At 32.8% G+C, this 21596-nt stretch overlaps 1 protein-coding gene and 1 long non-coding RNA gene across 14 annotated transcripts in view; one reads left to right on the forward strand and one right to left on the reverse strand.

Annotated features, from left to right (window-relative positions):
* Positions 1-21596, forward strand: part of LOC126759580 (uncharacterized) — a 497180-nt gene that overhangs the window by 470055 nt on the left and 5529 nt on the right. The window lies entirely within an intron of this gene.
* Positions 1-21596, reverse strand: part of LOC126759520 (proton channel OtopLc) — a 138437-nt gene that overhangs the window by 9591 nt on the left and 107250 nt on the right. For 4 of the 13 annotated variants that reach the window (XM_050474359.1, XM_050474361.1, XM_050474360.1 and 1 more), the window contains exons 4-7: positions 16113-16220; positions 11480-11664; positions 9348-9493; positions 6379-6432 (exon numbers count right to left, since the gene is read on the reverse strand). In XM_050474359.1, the coding sequence (XP_050330316.1) occupies positions 6379-6432; positions 9348-9493; positions 11480-11664; positions 16113-16220 (493 nt within the window). The remainder of the gene's footprint in view (positions 1-6378; positions 6433-9347; positions 9494-11479; positions 11665-16112; positions 16221-21596) is intronic. The other 9 variants (XM_050474364.1, XM_050474363.1, XM_050474365.1 and 6 more) reach the window with 3 other exon arrangements.

Raw genomic sequence — 21596 nt, forward strand, 5'->3', positions numbered from 1 at the left:
ACTCTTTCCTCAATTTGTATCAATTTCGTTAGATCATATTTCATACACTTTTCATTAAAATAAATTTTCCTGAATATTTACGCTTACTTCTGTAACCGATATTGCGTTGAATAGTAGCAGAAAAACAAAACAGGGAGGCCTTTGTTTCCTGAGAAGATAAATAATTATTTTCCCAAGAAATACTGGACTGTTCAAAATATACCAACAAAAATGGTAACGTTGTGCGAAAGAAGAAAAAAAATTTATATAAACTACTTTGGATTTCAATTAAATTAATTATCAGACAAAGAGTTGTCGGTATCATTCCGAAGAAACATTCACTGAAGAACATATATACCATGAAAATTGTCGACACATAACTTTTTCCTAAAACCAAAAAGAGAACTGGGTTCGCTCGTTAGTAGAGCAAGTAATTCGCTTTTTATGACGCTTCAATATATAAATTTGTGGATTGAAGATCAGAGTTCAGAATAACCAAACACAACAATGTCGAAATGAAGAGATGGAGAGGTAGCTGCCATAAAGTAGCAGTAGATATCTTGCTTCGAAGTGCAGCTTCCTTTAGAGAGGTGCGCTGACTGACAGCGCGTTCAAGACTTGTGAATGAGTGTTTGACCTCCTTATCAATAGCATCAAGCTGCTTTGTTATCTGAACTGTTTGGGTGTCACGTGACAGCAGAATCGCAGGAAACTTCCAAAGCTGATGAACTTGCTAGAGAGCTTAACCTTACCCTAATTTCAACAGATTGACAAGGAGTCTATATTCTGCTTACGTCGTGAGCTTTAACAATAAATTCATGGACATCTTGTGGATTTGACAAACTCTGGTCAACAACCAAAACTTACAACTGCGATATCCTGGTTCAAAGCGGAACCAAGAGGCACTCAGAACTATTTGTTCTTAGAAAGGTTTATCTCGACCTACCCTGCCCAGTAAGCACAAGTGATGCGAGACTAAATATCATGTCGGGTTCAAACTGGTAAAACTGTATGGAAGAATGCGAGTTGGAATTATCTATACACTTTCTTCTCCACTGTGCAGCTTTTGCTAAACTGAAGTTAAAACATCTCGGTAGAAAAGGTTTCGGCGAACATGGTTTAGTTACTGGGGTTAATATTAGCCGCCTTAACAAAATTTTGGCAAGCGCATGGGCTTCTTCGACCCATAATGTTCTGTTGATTCTGATGACTTGTGTGCGAAAATCAGACCAACAATATATACTAATCTAATCTCAGCTAAGCTCTGAGCTTGGACCATGTGGCAGTCAAATCCGATCTTTGACGGTACAGCAAATCTCAATTCGAATGAAACGATTCAAAGAATTGTTTTTTTTATTGTTGCGGTTATATGGTTCGTGGCTGTCAGTTCTTGGCCGGATTAAAATACGAGTCCATTCCGGTTACTTAGACCCTATTGTCGTGGAAACCGGATTTTAAAAGGTCGGAAATATGAGTTGGATATTACGGTATTTAACTCAAAGCTTTAAGACCGATGAAGAGTTATTTAAGTTCGAAGTAATTAAAGGAGAACTCCAAAAGGAAATCTTTAAGTTCAAGTTCAGCAACTCTTAATTGGGCAAGAAATCTTGGCAACTACTTAGTCTCAGACTACACGGAATAATCTATAAAAGCAGTATACGAATTAATATAAAAGATAATGTGCTTATTTTTGAGGAAAACGGTATAGGAATTTTGGTGCGACGGGGCACGAGTGAGGAATCCGCATTACTTTTCACTGAATATGCTTTCTTCCTCCTACTTATGACCTAGTGAAGGTTTCGTGTGTATGCAATCAGTTCCCAAGCTAAAGAAACTAATATTTTTCTTACAAGAAGTCCAAATATAGTTATTTAAGTAAAATTAACGACAAATATTATTCCCACTTTTCAACGATAACTCACTCCTACATGAAGTGACGAAATAAAAACGCCACAGCACAATCACTGTTCCTCTCAAACCCTCACTTATTTTTCATTAATTTTCATTAACATACTCTTTTGCAATTTGTCTTGGCGAGTTTGCACTTGTTTGTCGCAACAGACACAGCACATCACCGATGTGATAACCCATAAGCATTACGGCAATTCGATGCTGCCTGGTAATTAATACTAAATGCAGTGTGGCCCATAAATGGGCACAACAATGAGACCTTCATAGACAACGCGTTGGAGCCAACGTCATTAGAGTTGGCTGGCAAATGGACGGACGGATGTCGAGATATACAAATATGGCAAATGACGAAGTGAGGCAAATCAAAGTTGTGCAAACTTACGCAAACTCTGTGGTGTGTTGGTGTAAGCGAATCGAACAAGCATATATTTGTACTGGTATGAAGAGAGGGAGACATACTTTTGTCCCGAACTGTAACTGAGTCTGACAGTGAGTCTGACAACGACTGTGTTTGACTAGCTAACTAACTGAGTGAATGCCTCACTTAACTGGCGCACTGCCTGCTTGGGTGGCTGCTTCCAAGCGCGCTGTAGTTGGCAACGCCGCAAGCAGCGCCCGCTACCCTACAAACAATAGCTCGTCACTTACAGCAAACAGTCTCAACTTTGGCCATTTTGCAATAAATGTGATAAATTTCAAAATTTGCGCGGCTTTTCTTGGCAACTTGGCCGCAAGCATAAGTAGACACACAAGCACTTCGCCGCAAAATGTGATTGTGACAGCAGACTCGGAGCTTATTTTTGCCTTGTTATGCTAAGAAACTATATAATTATTGCATTTACATATACATACATATGTGGAGTCGCAATCATGCTTGAAAGGGGTAGTAATGTATCTCTGCATGGAGAAGAACTTACTTACTTACTTCCAATGCGGAAGAGCAAAACTTATGATAGAGTAAGTTTCTTCTGAGTACTTTATTATTTGACATATGATTTTATGATATTCCAAAAGTTTATCGATATGAAAATGCTGTACCAAAACTTTCTAATGACATAATACTTAAAACTGACTCAAGTAAGGAGTTTATTTGTTTAAGGTGGAATTGAGTAAGCAGTTTAATCAGGAAAATATTGAATAAAAGTTATGTGTTACATTATTTACTCTTTTAAATCCAAAATAAATCCATAACTTACTATTTGGTTGAAAGTGATTTCGAAATGAGTTTTTGAAAGCTAGACTACTTGAAAATTTCAAATTTTCAAACTTCATAAGCAGTCAGTTTACTCTTAGTAATCATAAAATCAAATTTGGCACTTTAAAAGAGTTAACTGAAAAGAGTTTTTTTTCTAGTATCAAATCTCGAGTATAGAATCTTGGAAACCACTTTTTGTGAAGCTTCATAATGCATTTACATTTTCCTGAAACACACGTCCTAGAAAAGACATTTGTGAAAATATAATAGTCTATGTTACTAGTTTCGATAGAAAGCTTGTAAAAGGAAGCACTTTGAACTGACTTCGCAACTAGGGAAACACATTTTTTCTGCCAAATATTTATGCCAGATCTACTGACAAGTTCATATCGTTTAAAGAAGAACACATTACTGGCTAAATATATCAATTTAATTATTAACCATGGTAGCCATCGAGTGCTAACGCCGAGTGTAGCAATCTTCGTACTTTTCAATATCATTTTTGAAATATTTAGTATTTTGCTTCAAATTTGGCCTCAATCTCTGCGATTACTTTTTCATTGTCACTAAATTAGTTTTCACTATCCGTAACGCCAATACTTAGCTCTCACTGCATTTGGTTAGGTTAATATGGTAGGCAAATAAACCACGCATAGATCAGTTTTGGTCCTTTGCTATATCAGATGAAGTTTAGTTTAGTTTCTAGGTCTAAGAGGAGGAGTTATCCTTTCGGATGCCTGCGCTTGACGCGAATTTTAAAAGACGGTGTATCATACCGTGGGAACCCCAGATTCATAAAGCGTAGTCTTGCGAATGCGAAACAAGTGTAAATGCTCCATTCTTTCCCTGGTGCCCGCTTCTAGACATTTCCTGCAGTCTTCTCGATCTGTCACATCCTGTGAGCGTGTTTCGCCACCAGACAGTGACCAGTTAGTATTCCCACTGCGTTAGGTTATGGAAGCAAGAAATAGCTACACTCTTAATATGATCTGAGATATCAACCAAATAACTCGCCATATCCTCTGGATACCCACTCTAGAAAATAATAGAAGGAAGATCTGCTGGCTCACTCAGAGTAGCTGGGAACAAAATTCTGCCTTAAGCTGCCCTATACCATTTTGCCCCTTCAGGGATTGTTCAAAACGATAGGCATCAGAGCAGCACCTCAGGCCTTGGAGCAACACGGCGCATACCACAAAATTACTTTGGCGTAGTATTGGTGGTGCACAAACCAAAAAGCTTCTACTTTTAAGCAAACAGGAACTATGTAGTAATAATTTAGCGGTACCAGGTATCAATAATTAAGGTCCCACTTTTAGAAAATTGGAAAAGAAGATACAACGGAATGCAGACCATGCGCGGAGGCCAGCCTTCAGCCGACATTGATTGGACATTTTCCACTGCTCCTAATTCATCAACTAAAGCAGTATGGGATAGCTGGGTTTGAAAAAAATATCATTGGTTTTACCAAACCCACTGAGATTTTCGAATTTCGTTTACACCCAGGAGCAAAAGGGGCCTAGTGATAGTCTCACTTTTCTAACAACCAACCAACCTAATTGGTTTCAGTCCCCCTGTTGTTATACCTAAGAACGAAAAAGTCACTGAGAGCCAAAACCTTAGCATACAATGAATGTGGAAGTAATAAGAAGCTCAATTCATTCAAATTTGTCATGATTTTCATTGATTCGGGACACGTTGAATCGGTCGATTCTAAGTTTACATGGTATCTCCTTTCGTATACCCAAATATCTATGAAGAATTTGTTTTAGTAACTATTCTGATTTCAATAAAGTGTAAGTGATTTCAATCAAGTTCAATTTATGGTCATCCAAATTATTTTTATGGAATTTTTGCTTTTAAGTTTTCATTCGTAAAAGCCTTATTCGGTTATCCGGTCTTTGGTGATCAACGATTAGTTCATTCAGCTGACGTTAAGACCAGTTAACACTCACCGAATTGGCTTGACTGGTTGACTAGTATTTACATGAGAAAATTCAAGATACCAAAAGTTGTGTTGCTCAAAAACCTACATATATATCTCGAGATTATATACGTTAAGTTACATCTAACTAAAAAAATATTTGGATCTAAACGGCTAAATCCTTTAACAAAATATTTTACGATATGATAACACTAGTTTACAGTAATTTTTCGACTGTGATGTTAGAGGCTGTTTTCTGCTTACTTTGTGTTGTTAAAACCGAAAATGATAGTTACAATTTCCTAATACGTAGGATTTTTTGTGTTCTGGTCAAGGGATGTATGATTCGAACCACCAATGTTTACAAAAATGACGAAATTAAAAATCGTAATCAGGACATCTCAAATACCTCACAGACATCTTAACACATTAGTCGCAAATTTTTCCTTCAGATTTGTTGATTAGTATAATCAGGCACAGAGGATGGTATATATGGTGCATATGTATATGAAAATATTTGGTATTCGAGGATGTATAGGGTTTGTGTTTTCTTTTTACAAAGTATTTCGTCACATTCGATTTGATACGAGTACGCCTACATAAAATTAGGGACACATGAAGACTTCTACAAATGGTAGTTCATTATCTTATGAAACATTTTCTTCATTTTGAGGTTTTGAGGGATGTTTTTGACAATAACAGCATTCAGACATGCAATGATATTTAGATTTCGAAAAACTGTAAAGACTTCAACAGCTTTGGAAACTTATAAGGATCGACTAAAGAACTCAAACTCAGGCTAGTAAGTAAGCTTGAGATGGGTTCCATTGGTTTATTTGAAAAATATGAGAAGGGGTTGCTAGGTTTTAAAATCTATATTCTGTAGAGCTTTAAATAAACTAAATACATTTCAAAGAAAACTAGAATATATCGACGAAATAGTAATGTAGGTAAACAGGCAATGAAAGAGTGATAGAGAGAGATAAAGATAGATAAAGAGAGGAATAAAGAAAAGAAGAGTGAGAAGAGAAAGCGTCGAGGAAATACAAAAAGTATGAAAAATGTGAGATAACAGCGAAAAAGACTATGAAAGCCATAAAAATGTCGAAACAGAGAAAGCGCGTTGTTGCCATTCCACACAGAGAATTAATATTTCAAGAGTTATTTAAAACAAGTGGCATTATTTCCTATATGAACGTGTATGCAGGTGTTCTCACATCAATATGCATGAGTATGTTATTAAGTATAGAAAAATATCGCTGCGGATATTACTTATTGTTATTTGCTGTTGTTGTTATTCAGTTAGTTATGTTGGTGTTTCGTACTTTGTATGGTTTTATTGTTGTTGTGTTGTTGTTGTTAAGCATACCTGTAGCGACAAGGACTGGCGCACCAGATCACGTTTCTTAACCGGATAGCGCTCCTGCCGACGGAACGGATTATGAAATATAAAATGCGCATTTGTTTTTGTTTTTTGTTGGCAGGATGCGTGCGTGTGTGTGCGTGTAGGTTTGTAAGTGCGCGCGTGTAGGCGTGTGTGCAAGTAGCAAATTTTAGATTTGTTTGTACATCATTTTAGGCAGATTATTTGTAGGCGGCAGAGTCACAGTGGTATGTGTGTGTATATATAAGCAGCGAGCGCGTTGTTGTTGTAGCGGCAGGATTAGGCGGTAATTATACAGCAGGAGTAGGGAATTGCATTGTCAGCCATTCAGCGCATTGGAACGTATGGCAAATATTTGAATTTTTTTGCGTTTTGTTATTTGTGTTGTAGATTTTTGTTATTCATAAAGCATTTTCGACCCAATTTTTATTTTTATTTTTTTGAGTATATACCGAGCATAAATAATGGACATTAGGCCAGTTATTGTTTTCATTTAATATTTTTCGCACACAAATTTTTTGAGGATTTTCATTTACAGTAATCGTTGGTGTGTGTGTTGGTAAGTGGTTGCCAGATTTTTGTAGATTAATTTTTTTTTGTCAGAGTTTGGTTGTTTTTTCATTTTTCGGGTTTGTGTTGGCGTTGGCAGGCGGCAGTTGCGTATATGATTTTTGTTTTATGTGGTGGATGATGATGATGAAAGGTGTTGGTAGTGGTAAAATGAAAAATAAGGATTAAAATTAACATTTACTTTTTATATTTACAAATTAACAGAAAAGTCAAGACTTGGAATTAGAAAATATAACAATTATTATTATATTATTAAAAAAAGTTAAGGAAGCTTCTTTAGCTAGTTAAAAAAAAACTTTACAAAATATTTATTTTAATATGAAATATTGAATATTTAATTAAATTATATTGAAAAAATTTTTTTATTATAAAAAATTTGGAAATGTTTCCACACAAACTTTTAAATTTTTTTGGATTAATTTTTTTAATTAACTTAAAAATGTTTCCCAAATATTTTTAGATTTTTTTAATTTTTTTTGCCTTTTAGAACTTTTTCTGGCAAATTTCTAATTTTAAATAAGCATTTAAATAAATAAAAAAAATTGTTGCAACACTAAATAAAATAGTTTTCCACAATAAAATTTTTTTTTTTCAAAATGTATATGTACATATACATATATTTTTTTTTTTATTTTTTTATAAAAAAATCTTTATTAGGAAATATTGTTAATTTTGTTTTAAATTTTCAATATTATTTAATTAATATCTTACAAAACACTAATTATTTTAATATATTTCCTTTATTATTAATAAAAAAATTAATGTTTTTTATTTATGCATGTTGTATTTATTTATGTATTTTTTAATATTTTCTTTTGAGAAAGTATTGTTTATTTTTTTTAAGTTTCAACAAATTTTTGTCTGGCAAGCTTAAAAAAAATTTTAAATAAATAAGACGAAATTTAACACCAAATAAAATTGTTTTCCCACAAAAAAATTATTAAAGTTTTATTTTTTGGTATTTCTTCAAAAAAATATTTTTTAGTTTTAATTTTTAGAAACATTGTTTATTTTTTTAAGTTTTAATATAATTTCTTACAAACAAAAAAAATTATTTTATTATATTTTTAATTGTACGAAAAAGAGTTTATATATTTTTAATTATTTATGTTTTAGTTTTTTCCCAAAAATATATTTATTTATTTATTTTTTTTTTTTAGAATATAATGTTTATTTTAGTTTCAATACAATTTTTTCTGGTAAGCTTTAAGTTAAAAGTGAAGTAAAAAATTGTTTAAACACCAAATAAAATTGTTTTCCTAAAAAAAAATAATTTATGTTTTATTTTTTAGTTTTTTTTCGAAAAAAAATATTTATTAATTTTTCTTATTTTATTTATTTTTTAATATTCTTTTTATTTTTTAATATATTTTTTATTTTTTAATATTTTTTAGGAAATTTTGTTTATTTTTTTAAGTTTCAACATTATTTAATAACACAAAAAAGGTATTTATATTTTATTTTTTAGTTTGTTTACAAAAAAATTATTATTAATTTTTTTTTATTTTAATTTTTTTTATATAATTTAATTAATTTCTTACAAAAAATTATTTCTTTTATTTTTTTTAAGTTGTAAAAAAAATTTAATATATTTTTAATTATTTATATTTTAATTTTTAATTTCTTTTCAAACAATATTTATTTAATTAATAATAATATTTTTTTTTAATTTTTTTGAGTAAATATTGTTTATTTTTTTAAGTTTCAATATAATTTAATTAATTTCTTACAAAAAACTAATAATTTTATAATTTGTTTTTAAGTTTTAGGAAAAAAGTTAATATATTTTTAATTATTTGTGTTTAATTTTTTTCCAAAAATATATTTATATCATTTTTTATTTTATTTTTTTTTTTTAATATTTCTATGCATTTCATTATATTTTTCTACAAAAAATCCTTCTAAAATACTAAGAAACACAAATACTATATATTAGCATTGAAACAGAAATAACATTTAAACATAAATAACAATGAAATTTCACAAAGTTCACCCCTAACCCCCAAATAATGAAATTAAAGCACACACAAAATCAGCACTAATGGATTTAGTAATGAAGTATAGTTAAAGTAATTACAGCCAATTAGCACACAATTACCTACAGAACCCTCAAAAGAATTTTGAAATTCATAAATGCTTCAGTCTCAACTGTACTTGACTAACAAATGTATTCAGTACCTCTGTGTATATACGTACATATTCAACTATATTCAACTACTTAGGGTGTGCTTGTGTGGGAACTTTTCAACGCAGTGAAAGAGTCTCTATGTCTGAAGGTTGTTCAAAAGTGTAGGTGTATGTGTGTGTGCAAGGGCAATACGAATTGAATTTTTAAAGCGAAACATCATTTAGTACTAATCGAGTGAGCGTAAAATAGCACGCACCTGGTATGGACTCGGTTTGCCGCTTTTGCCAGAATCCTTGGAACCCTTCGCATCCTTCGAATCGGCTGGATCTGGTACTTTCTTCTTTGATTTTTTCTCTTTTGGTGGTGATTTCGGTTTACTGCCGCCATTACAGCAGGAACTCTCTAAATGTGGAGATGTAGAAATGTAAAATATTCTAATTAGTAAATATTATTTATTTCCATTAAACAAATTGGAATTTAAAGCTGGCATAACTGGTACTTGAAACAAAAAAACTTAAGTTTGGTTGTACCGAAGCTATGTATAATACCTTTCAAAAATAAAAAAGTTTTCCATACAAGAATTCGGTTTTCAGCGGTCAGTTTGTATGACAGCCATGTGCTATAGTGATCCGATCTGAACTATAGATTTGGAGATTATACTTTTACTTTGTCTGTCTATGTCTAAGTTCGTGAAGATATCTGGTCAAATGACAAATTTTTCCATACAAGGACTTGATTCCGATCATTCGGATGTAAGGTATGGTTGGCCAACTTCGGTGGTTCTGATCAATAAGCAGATTCTTAGAGAGAAAATGACGTGTGTAAAATTCCAGATATATATGTCTGAAAAACTGAGGTACTAGTTTGAGTGTATGCAGGTAGATGGATTCACCGACGGAGAAAGGGAGTGCTTATCGTTTACATATACTTATATTTTATAGGGTCCCCGACGCCTCCTCCGAGGGCTAAAGACTTCGTAGCAGGGTTCATAATTTCATTGTTTAATAGTTTTAAAATAAAAGCGTATAAAGTTTGAGAACAAATTTAGCTAACCTTTTCAGCATTATAACTATAGGTTTACTATGGAGATAGGTTATAACTTTGGATACTTTATTGGAACCGACTTAACACTGAGATTTTATAGCCATTAACATTAGTCTTCAAATACAGAATTTTCTTTGGTGAGGAGAACTGAAAAGAAATAGTGCTGTGGGAATTGTAATACACTTTCGAAGAGCCGTATAGCATTAACTGAAGAGTGAGTTTACGGAATGAAGTTACTTTTTAGGTAATTACAAAACTGAAGATCTGGCAAGAAAATTCTATTCTACTGTTATTGCTTCGAGGGAGCTTGGTCAGCTGGAGCCAAGCTAGCATTTTCCATTTCACTGTCGCAAGATCCTTTTAGTCCAAAGTGGATCGAAAGAGGTATATGTAAAGTCTATTTTTTCGCCCTTGTAAGGTTAACCTTTACTTAGTTGTATGTGTTCAATAGCAATGTCTAGCCCTAATCGAATGTCAGTTGTAAAAACAGTTTGCAGGAAGGCGAGGGAGAGACATCTCAACACTACCTTCATGATTTGTCGCGCCTTTGCAGGATTAAGGCTTAAACACCTCAGAACTCACGTTTCAAATATCAGGGTGAGAAAAAAAAGATATATATATGCAAGCTGGCATATGTTTTATCGACGTATAAGATCTGGTTATAAAAGTTCTATAGTTCACAAACGACTGTACTATCCAAGTACGATCCTTATCTTCAGGATTAGCTGTTGGATCTAACTTAAGCGACCTTTTATTAACAGGCAGACATGGTAATGACTGGTTATAGTTATATAACTTGACAAGTCGGACTTAAAAGATTTATCATTCCATTACCACATATATTTCGCTACCATAATACAACTATAAAACTGAGCAAAATTTTCTTCTCGATGTGAAAAATTTCGAATTTATATGTATGTTTAGTACCGAACGGGTTAATACATACTGCCGAAAGAAAATATATAATTTTTAAAAAAGTTTGGTTATGGTTTTGAAGTTAAGACTACCGCTGATCTAATCTGAAGAAGCTGAGATCTGAGGTCAAGAACCACTTTTCTTTAAATTTAATTTAAGAAAAGACTGTTAAAACTATATTTAAGGAATGTCGCAATCGAAGGTATTGTGCTTTTATACTGACTAGATTCTCCGTCTCACTAAATATTATTATTTATTAATAATTCATTGATTTTCTAAACATTTTCTTGATATAATTTTTTTGAACTATGTTCTTATTGCACCCAAAAAAATAAAAAAAAAACTCCGCCGCATCTTTCACATGTTAATATCAACTCATTAGTAGTACTAGAATACATATATGTATATATTTATTTCTGTTAAACTTACCCTGCAGCAGGAAGCAAAATACATACAATAGGAAGAGTATGCTGACGCCATACAAGTACGTAAAGAATGTTTCATAGTAGAGCACGGGCAGACGGTGGGTTGTCACATCGCTAATCACATAGGCAATGCAGACAACAATCAAAATGATGGCATACACCAAACTGGTGACGATGAAAAGCGATGTCCTGTGCGACGCAAAAACAGCATGAAAGTATAAAAAACTTCAATTAGTAAAATACATACAGAAAATAAAGTTTGTTGCTAATACTTTCACATTACTTCACTAAAAAACTAAGAGCAAAATCCGATAATTGCTTGTGTTAGTTAATGTGCACAAACCCAAAAGAATCCAATATTTGCTATTAAAAAGTTGCAGACAACATTTTATATAAACTATTTAAATAAGTATATATTTTTTACACAGTTCTCTCTCTCTCTCTCTTTGCGCCCTAAGGCCGCATGCAGTGATGCAAAAGTAAAATAACAACTTTGTAATATAGATTTTTTAGTATAAATGTGCTTTCTATTTATATTTAACTTTAGTTTATAGTCTGCTTTTATAAGATATTTGCAGCAAATACTGCTGTGCATTTTCATTATTTATTTAATACAACAAAATGCTTTTTTGCTAAGTTATGTTTATAATTCCCAGAAAATCACATCCTCATGTATGAATAATATTGGAATTAAAGTTCTAGCTGTGATTTCTAATATAAAAGTTTATGAATCTGAATTCACTTAGAACTCTTAGGCCACATTTTTTCTACCATTTTCATACACTTAATCTACATTGTATTGATATGGAATGCTTCTTATATTTGAAATATTCAAAAGCATCGTCACATATATGTAATAAAAATTTATGAGTTTTCGAATCACTAAAAGTCACATTACAACTTTAGGCTCTATATAAGAGTTATCTTCAAGCCTTTTAGAGTAATTAAGCTCGTTTTGACGAACAGAGGTTATCATGTCAGTTATTGAAAAATCTATAAAAATGATATTTTATAATTGAAGAATGCTATATTTATGATAAGCGACAATGTGTGGTTAATATGATTTGGTTTAAGTAAAAGGAAAGTTTTATTGTCAAAAAAACTCATAGAAAAAGTATAGAGAAGAAACTGTCTTGTAATTTCTTCTAACATTCTTATGTAGAATTTCATCGAATAAATAATACAATCCACCCCTGAATAAAGAGCTTGCAAGTAGGGGAACCTTGTTCCACTTACATCAGTGTGGAAACGACTTTGATCCCTATTATACTCATCATTTCTATCATCGAACTTCGCGTGAGCTTAGCAGACATTCTGGCCTGGAGTAAGACGCAGGAAATCTACTGAAGTACTAACTCTTAGCAACCCACAATTGTCATACTTTCGGCGAAACGGAATGCGAATTTGTGACAGGCTTCAAGCCTATGAATATCTTTGTGTTCAATATTATTAATAATAATAGGAGTTTTACGTAAATTTTAATTGCCACCAGAAAACGATATACCAAGCTACTGAGGTTAGTCTTATTCTCTAAATTCTTTGATCCTAAAAACAAGAGATGGGATAATTTGATTCAACCTGATTGTTAGCAAGTAGATATTTTACGTTTCTAAAAACTGTATAATGAGTAACATACAGTGTGACAATAAATTTTGTACGAAGCTTTTCATCTCATTGAACTGCTTCCTTAGTCCATATACTAAGATTGAGATGTTAGCTATATTCTACTGTGGTATGTATGTGGTATAGTAGACTATTTACTTTAAATGCCACGCGAAAATCCATTCGTCGAAATATTTTTTCTAGGTTGGTATGACTGTCGGTGACATCTGTGCCCAATGTCACATCAAAAATATGATTGGTGTTTAGTATATGCTTGTTTTTCTGAAGTACATAAAGTGAATTCGGCGATTTTTACGATGAGTGTAATTATTCAATAAACAATTTCCATTAAATTTTGTGTGTGGAATCAAATTTCTGGTGCCAAAACTTTCAGAATGTTGGAAAAGGTCTTCGGTGATCATTGTTAGTCGAGAGTAAGTGTTTTTAATTGGTACAAATTATTCAAAGGATGTCAAGGACGCGTTAACGACGAACCATGTACAAGGCGGTCATCAACATCAACTGATGATCGACACGTCAATAAATAATAGTAAGGGTTTGGTGCTTAAGAATCGACGATTCACAGTCAGAGTTCTTACTGGAATCGTTGGGTAATATGGAAGGATTAGTGAAAACCATTTAGAAAGATTATTTGGGCCTAAGCAAAGTGAAAGCAAGATTGATTTTTCGAAAAACAACGTCTGCAAAACAATGCCGTCTGACTACCAAGTTGTTTTGAAACGTATTAATACTAGCGACGAGTCTTCGATCTATGCTTAGGAAACCCGGAAACAGACGATCAATCGGCCGAATATCGTGGCAAAGGTGAGCCGAAGCCGAAAAAACTACGTCAAAGAAGATAAAAACTCAAGGTTATGTTGTCAGCCAAACTGTCAATAAGGAGTGAGTGTTATACGTCATTTGCGCGAAGGTATTCGTAAAAAAAGTCCTTAATTATGGGCACGCAACTATTGGTTTTAGCACCACGATAATGAATTGTGCATTCTGTATTGATTCTTTGTAATTTTTTCGCCAAATTTTCAAGCAATATCGTGCCGCAACCACCTTATCGCCTGATTTAGCTTCGTCTTCTGGCTATTCAGCAAACTCTAACGCTCCGGGGAAACCGTGTTGAGCCAATTGAAGATTTAAACATGAATCGCTACGCGCATTGAAGGATTCCGGAAATTGACTTTAGCAACTGTTTCGAAGATTGGAATAAACTTTGGCACATGTACTTTGGGGTCTAAAGGGATTATGTAGAGGAAGATGACAAAGGTTTAGAAGAATAAATTAAAGATTTTATAATTATGAACAAAGTCTGATTATTTTTTTCCCATAGTAGTATGTTTTCCTATGGTGCCTATGTGGAATATAAGCGTACCCATATATGTACAGAATATTTACAAAATGATACACAAATTAGGAGATTCTATTATTGGCTTAATGAATAGCTTGTTTTTGCCAAATTGAAAAACTTCAATCGAGAATGTTACTAATTTATTTGTCTGCGCTGTAGTGTCTATTTCTTTATGTTGAACCAGAGCTAATGGCTCTGAACACAACAGGGGTGTAGAGAAAAATTTGTGTTTTGCACTGCGGTCATTTTTTTACTCACAAATAAGAGGTGAATTAGTATATTACCACGTAACAGATTTATTTTTTCTTATAATTCAGATTTTATGTATATATTTTCCACTGCATTCAGTAGATTGCATTATTTCTTCCTTTTCAAAGGAGTATTTTCACGTATTTCACTTACAAATTCGCATTATTAGATTTCTTGAGAATAGCAAAGAAAATACCAAGTTTTAAAGTTTTTCATATTAATTTCACTGTTTTCTTTGTTCTTACTCTAGTTTTGCTTAGCATCATGCTATTTGATTGTTTGAGTATGCTAAAGTATAAAATTTCAAATTTATGCAGTCAAGGTCTCTTCGCCCTTAAACTCATGTATAGTACATACAAGTTTTCTATGCTTAATGCAGCAAAGTTCTGGAAATATTTTAATTTTAATTTTTTCTTAATAATTTTTATTTTACTTTTTTTATTTTTATTTTATTTTATTTTTTTTTTTTTTTTTATTGTTATTTTTTTATTATTATTTTTTTTTTTTAATTAAATGTAAAACATAAATGTCGGCAAGAGCGAGAACACTTGAGTTAAATAATGAAAAAAAATTGCGAAATTGTTTACAAAAATCAAAGAAATCTGAAAATTAATAGCAATTTTGTGGCGCACACGTCACGGTTTTATTAAATTTTTTTTGTATGTTTATAAAAGTAAATCTTTCAAAAATTTCTAATAAATATATTTCCCTTTTCATGTGATTATTTTATATTCGTGAAATGTGATTTCCTGCGTGCCTAAATTGCCTTTCGATACCCCTTTGATTTGACCACTTGTTGTGTGCTAAAAGGCGTCTTCTGCCCACAAGCAATTATCTATAACGCTGTGAAGAAATTCACTTGTTATTTTACTATGCTATAAAGCCGAGGGCTATGGCCATAAAATTATGTCTGTTGGTTATATTTAATATTGTAAACACATGCGCTTGTGGCGGCAGCAGCCTCCAGCCTCTTCGGTCGGCATTTCGCTTGAAGCGATGCCAAAACAAAAAAAAAATATTGTATGATATCTACTTTAAGCACCGTTATTAGCCTTTCATAGTGGTTAGTTTAGCGAATTTTTTCGGTTATACACATGTACTTTTGGTTACACTGTCATGTATGGCACGGCGTATGAGTAACTTTTTATATGGTTTTTTAATATAAGCGAATTAAACCGTCAGGATATGTGAAATGTAAATATTTTTAATTGTATTTACGCAAATAAAAGTATTTCTTCTTTAATTTTCAGTTGGTTAAGCCGAAAGAGTGTAACTTTTCAACTATAACCATAAAATACCCAGAACGGGTCTCTTACCATCACCACATACAAACATATCCCATCTTTTTTCAATACGTATTTTTATAAAGTATTTTTTGGTTTAAAAAAATTATTGTTTAGTATACCTATTACATATTGTTAATTACCATAGCTCAATTGGTCCGGTTATTATGTTAGTTTGATATGTGCCATGCACGGTGATTTTAGCTGGTAGAAAGCTTCGATTTGGATTTGGCTTTATTGAATAGCAAACCCTGCAACAATACATAATAATTTTCCCAAAATTAAATTCAATTCGGTTGTCAGCGATTTCACTCAAATTGGAAATTGTGCTGTACACAATGTGAAATTCCTTGACTGGCGGGGAGTATTACAAAGCACAAAAAATATTTTGCTTCGGATAAAATTACAGTGGGATGGAGTAAACTGTAGGAAAGCACGTATGGAATGAACAAATTTTTTTTTTTTACTAGGCAGAAAAAGGGAGCTTCACTTGTTTATGGTTTTGTGTTGAATTTTAGTGTCAAAAAAAGTGAAAAATAAGCGCTAAGAATGTTTGCTTAGGAGTGTTAGTAGCGGGGAAATAAAAGTGTAAATAAAATGTATTCAATTGCGAAGGTCAAAAGCAAATCTGGCAAATTTTAAGCGTATATTTGTTTGTTAAATGAGCAAGTATTAATAAAAATTGCAATTTTCTAAATAATATATGTTCATATTAGCAATAAATTTGAAAAAATAAAGCAATAATTGGAATCAGTTATATTTTTGAAAATTAAACAAAAATATTTTTAAAAAAAATTTAAATAAACATTTGTAAAACAAATTCATCATCTGCTTTGGCAGTTCCACTCCTGTAGTAATCATTTAGTCTTCTTTTCCAAGTAAGCTTGGCTTAAAATTGTCGAAAAGCTAACTAGTTTTGATTTTATTTCCAAAAAAGTTTATATTAAGGCATTTAAACTCATAAAATATAAAGTTTTTTAAAAAGAATATATTTTTCACACAATTTTCAATATTTCTTATACATACAGAAAAAAACAGTTTTGAAGCTAGGCTTCGCTAGTAAATCTTAATTAGAAAAAATATGAAAAAATGAAAGCAAGTGCTTAAGATAAGTTCTTGATGTCGGCTTCATCAAATATAGCTCTCTCCCTTTTTAGAATTTTTCAAAATTATCCTTTAGAAGTTCTTTCTTTTTTCAAACATTAAGCATCACTAATAGAACAAGCCCACAATGTGTTACGTTGTATTCATTTGATGGAATGCTCGAACGTCTACAAAAAGCGGAGCTCATAGGCATAGTCAGTGCACTGCGAACTACACCCATAATACCACCATTTTACACACAGCTGGTCATAAGAAGAGGGATGAAAAAAGATACGCTGAAATTCACTTCTCCATCAACTCCTATTTCAGGGCGGTGAACATTCATTCCTACAGTCGAACGGAAATACTATCGCTGATCTCGTTAACCAAGCTCCCATAGCTAGTCAAAAAGTGTCTTTTCTCACTAGAAATAGTATTAAGCTACTTCCTCATCAAACTCGTTTGGGTGCCTGGTCAATAGAACGGTTCCAGTTTGTTTTTATATCCGAGAAATCCAGCTTTAGACCGATAGTCTGTTAGGCAAAGTTATTCAAAATGGTTCGTAATGCTCTACTGGTCATAACAGAATCAATGGAAACTGCAAAGCCGACGCGCTAGCCACAGGGGGCACCCTTGAGCCGCTCGTATTTAAATGGAACCGAGTTGGATCTCCATTGGCATCTTGAATTTTTGCACGGAATGAACGGTCTTCGCGTGCGCTTAGCAGGTTTGATCGTCGACACCGCAAATACAAGATTTCTTTGGCTTGGAGGGAGATTTTCTGAACCACTTTCCTTTAGTAAAGTTCATCTTATCGCAATAGTAGGAGTTTTTACAAGACATTGTCCAAACGGCATTTAAAAAGTAAAGACAAAAATCCTGACGTACGCATGATTCAAAGTTGTATGAAGGAAAATAAGGTGAAAACAATCAAGCACTTTCTCCCTTGTTCAGACTTTGCAATACTGAGTTTGAAACATCTCGGCAATCTTACCTTTGACGAAGCAGCACACCCTTAATATTAATTAAATAGGAGTTTTATATAATAACGGACGGACGTTCTAAGCTGCCCAAACGAGATCCCTGTTAGGATCGACCTCTACCGAACCTAACCTACCCCCGTCATCATGTAAAATGAAATAGGTATGTCATTGAAGACTGATCGAACCATGAGCGAAAATAGCATTCTTCCTTTTATGACAAGAAAAGGTGTAATAACCACATCCATCTTACATATACTGAAGCTACTAAAAGATCAGCAAGCATCTAATGGATAACATCCAAAAACCTTCTATATCTCATAAACAAATGACTACTTTTTAATTATCATTTGGTGTAAAAATTAGTGGAATCAGTGTCTTCGTAGCTCACTGCCAATATTGCGGTATTTTAAATGTCATCTGCTGTAAATTTGTTTTTACAGGAGGTAGTCTAGATACCAACGGGATATTGAAGTAGGACTTAGAAAAATTATACATCTTGATATCTGATATAAGTGATTATTTTATTATTACAAATACTTTTGTGTATTATAACACATAGGTGACCTATTCGCTAACAAAAGTATTTGTTACCCTTAACAGACTGTAAAAAGATTTGATACCCGATATATTTTTTTTAAGTCCTACTTCAGTATCGCAGATGTATAGTATTATATTCTTAAGCGAAATAGAAAAATACCCTATAAGACTTAAATCGATCTGCGATTGGACATTCCATTTTGAAGTGAAGTGATGGTTCAATATCAGCCTCATAGACCTAAATCTATGTAAATAGTACTTGAAACGTACAGGTGCACAGGTTCGCCTCTGATAGAAATGAAATCACAAAATGGTTGATAATGGAGAAAGACAAGCAAAGGAATAATGAAATAGAAACATATCTTTTTTAAATTTCATTAATTTTAATTGTTCAAAAATGTTCGGAAAGGGTCCAACGCATCATTTGGTCCCAATGACCTATATCGATATTTTCGTCCTTTACTGAGTATTATTTAATACGATATCGAAATATAATGACTCCAGTACATAAATTTGTCCGCAAGAATCTGTTGTATGTGATAATTTCTGCTTATCAGGATGGTTTGAAGTACATATTTCGAACTTAATTTGTACCTCTTTATTTGTTGGTTTCGTTTTTTTTTTTTTTGAAAGTGAAATCATTTCTATTCATATAACCACTTTCGGTGAAACAAATATTTCAATGAATCCTTTCTTTTTTCGAGTGAGCCAAAATCAAACAAATCAAAGTCGCTTTAAAGCAAATAAATATTACATAAACTCGCACAAACCTTATACGCCTTTGAAAAAAAAAACTTTTTATTTATACTTGCAATTATTTTGTGCTTGCACAACTCATTGCACAGTAAAATAAATCCAAAGCAAGGATTTGCATATTTTCATCTACTTACAAAAGCATGAATATGTATTTGGTACATGTGTCTTTAGGTATGTCTAATAATACATCATCATACATACGCATATCAACATCATTCACATAAAACTGACGGGGATTTCATATTTTTTCGCATTTTGGCCGCTCGCACACTCACCAACCATTTAAGTGCATTGCAACAAAATGGAAAACAACTTGACTGCTGTTTGTGTATTGTAATGCTGAAAGCAACAAATATTTACACCAACAACCCCCCATTTGCGCACAAACCCAAGCGCCGTCCACCCGACTGCTACCCACTCACACAACTATTCAACCATCAGCACCATCATCATCATCATCAACATCAGCATCAACACCAGCCATAGCGGTGTATTTGCCATGCCTGCAAAGCGAGCGCACAGCTTGTTGAGGCAGGTTAAAATATGCACAAGAGGAGCGACCCAATTCTGCAGCGGCGTTCTTATTATGCGCAAGCGCAGCCAGCTCCCCGGAAACGTACAGCCTGAAACTAAAAACACCTACAAACCCAAGAGATGCAACACAGTGGCGAGTGAGCAGGCGAGCGAACTGCTTGAATGGCAGTTGGATTATTGGTGCGTTTCCAGCCCCTGGCTGCTCCTCAAATATTGCATTAAGCCAAGTGCACTGCGCTCGAATACACAAAATATCATCCAGTTTGTGGCAACATGGAATGAAAATATCCCGCTTGCTCGCGCCGTCCATACTCTTTTGTAGCTAGGATGCGCTTGACAGGCAGCCAATGAAATATTCTGGTGATTTTTGTTTGTGTGGGTTTTTTGAGTTGCATTTTTTTCTATTCAGACATGTCATTAAAATTATATTTTACTTCTAATATTTTTAACATTTTAGTCCATGACTTGGCCACTTAACAATTTGCAAATTCGAAAATAAGTAATTGGAGATATGCAATTATCAAATTGAAAGCATTCTCCGAATGTGGAGAATTTCGTTTTTTAGTTTAAGTACGGAAAATTCACTATCAAAATCAAGTATTGCAGGTAATGTGTGCCAGGGCGAGAAACCCATTCTTAAACTGTACGCAAAATGGACTGCTTTTAGACTCCGAATTATTTCCCTTCAAATTTCAAAACAAACTTTATTGAAAAAAATTTGAAATATAATACTTTTATTTTTTCGAAAATCGAAAGTTTAATCGAAAATACTATATACCATTAAAATGAGAGGTAAGAGGTATGGTTGATACCCATATTTTTACATTTTTGGTCGGTTATATAAACTCAATTTCGAAATTTGAGGGCAATTTTTTTGATTTTGGGGTTTAATTTTGCAAAATAGAGAAATTACTTTTTTAGCCTATGATTTAATCACTCGAAAAAAAAATTTGGTTACTGTTATTATTAGCTGTATAGCTCGATACTTCCTTGGTTTCCCTCCTATTTCGAAAAAACATTTAGCTTAAGCTACAGCAGCTAACTGGGTTTCCTTGAATAAAAAACCTTCATTTAAAAAAAAAAATTCTAATATAAAAATAAAACATTTAATTAGAGTTTTTTATTGTTACAAACATACACTATTAACAAAAATATTTTGAAAAATAGATGGCCCCGCATCTTACAGCATCATCTAAAGTGAAAAACGGCCGTATTTTAGTTAAAACCTTAACTTAGAACTTGGACGAAGGAAAAAAATTTTTATATTGGATTTTTGGCAGACATTTTTACAAAAAAAAAATGAAAATTTCGCGAGATTTTTTTTTTTTCAAATAATTTTAATCGAAAAAAATCCTTCGTACAAGTCTTTAAGAATTATGTCTCAAAAACCTGTTTAAAATTTAATGAAGATCACTTGAGTAGTTCTCGAGGGATCTTGCCAACCGGCTTCAAAAACACAATTTCGAGAAAAACGTGTTTAAAGATGGCGCACTTAGCATAGCTAGCTTCGAGCGCACAAGTTCTCAAAACAGTATCTCCGAAACTATTACTAGGATCAACTAGAAAATTTAAGACAATTATCTAGAGGTGTTGTAGAATTTAATATGACAATAAAAAAATAGATTTTTTCAAACCCGTAAATCCATGTAATCCCTTAATCAGGTTCTGATTCGCTTTCATGTTCTGAATAAGACAAGTTTCCAAGAATAGTTTTTTTTTAATACATCTCCTTAC

The sequence above is a fragment of the Bactrocera neohumeralis genome, chromosome 5, assembly GCF_024586455.1.
Source record: "Bactrocera neohumeralis isolate Rockhampton chromosome 5, APGP_CSIRO_Bneo_wtdbg2-racon-allhic-juicebox.fasta_v2, whole genome shotgun sequence".
Lineage (NCBI taxonomy): Eukaryota > Metazoa > Arthropoda > Insecta > Diptera > Tephritidae > Bactrocera > Bactrocera neohumeralis.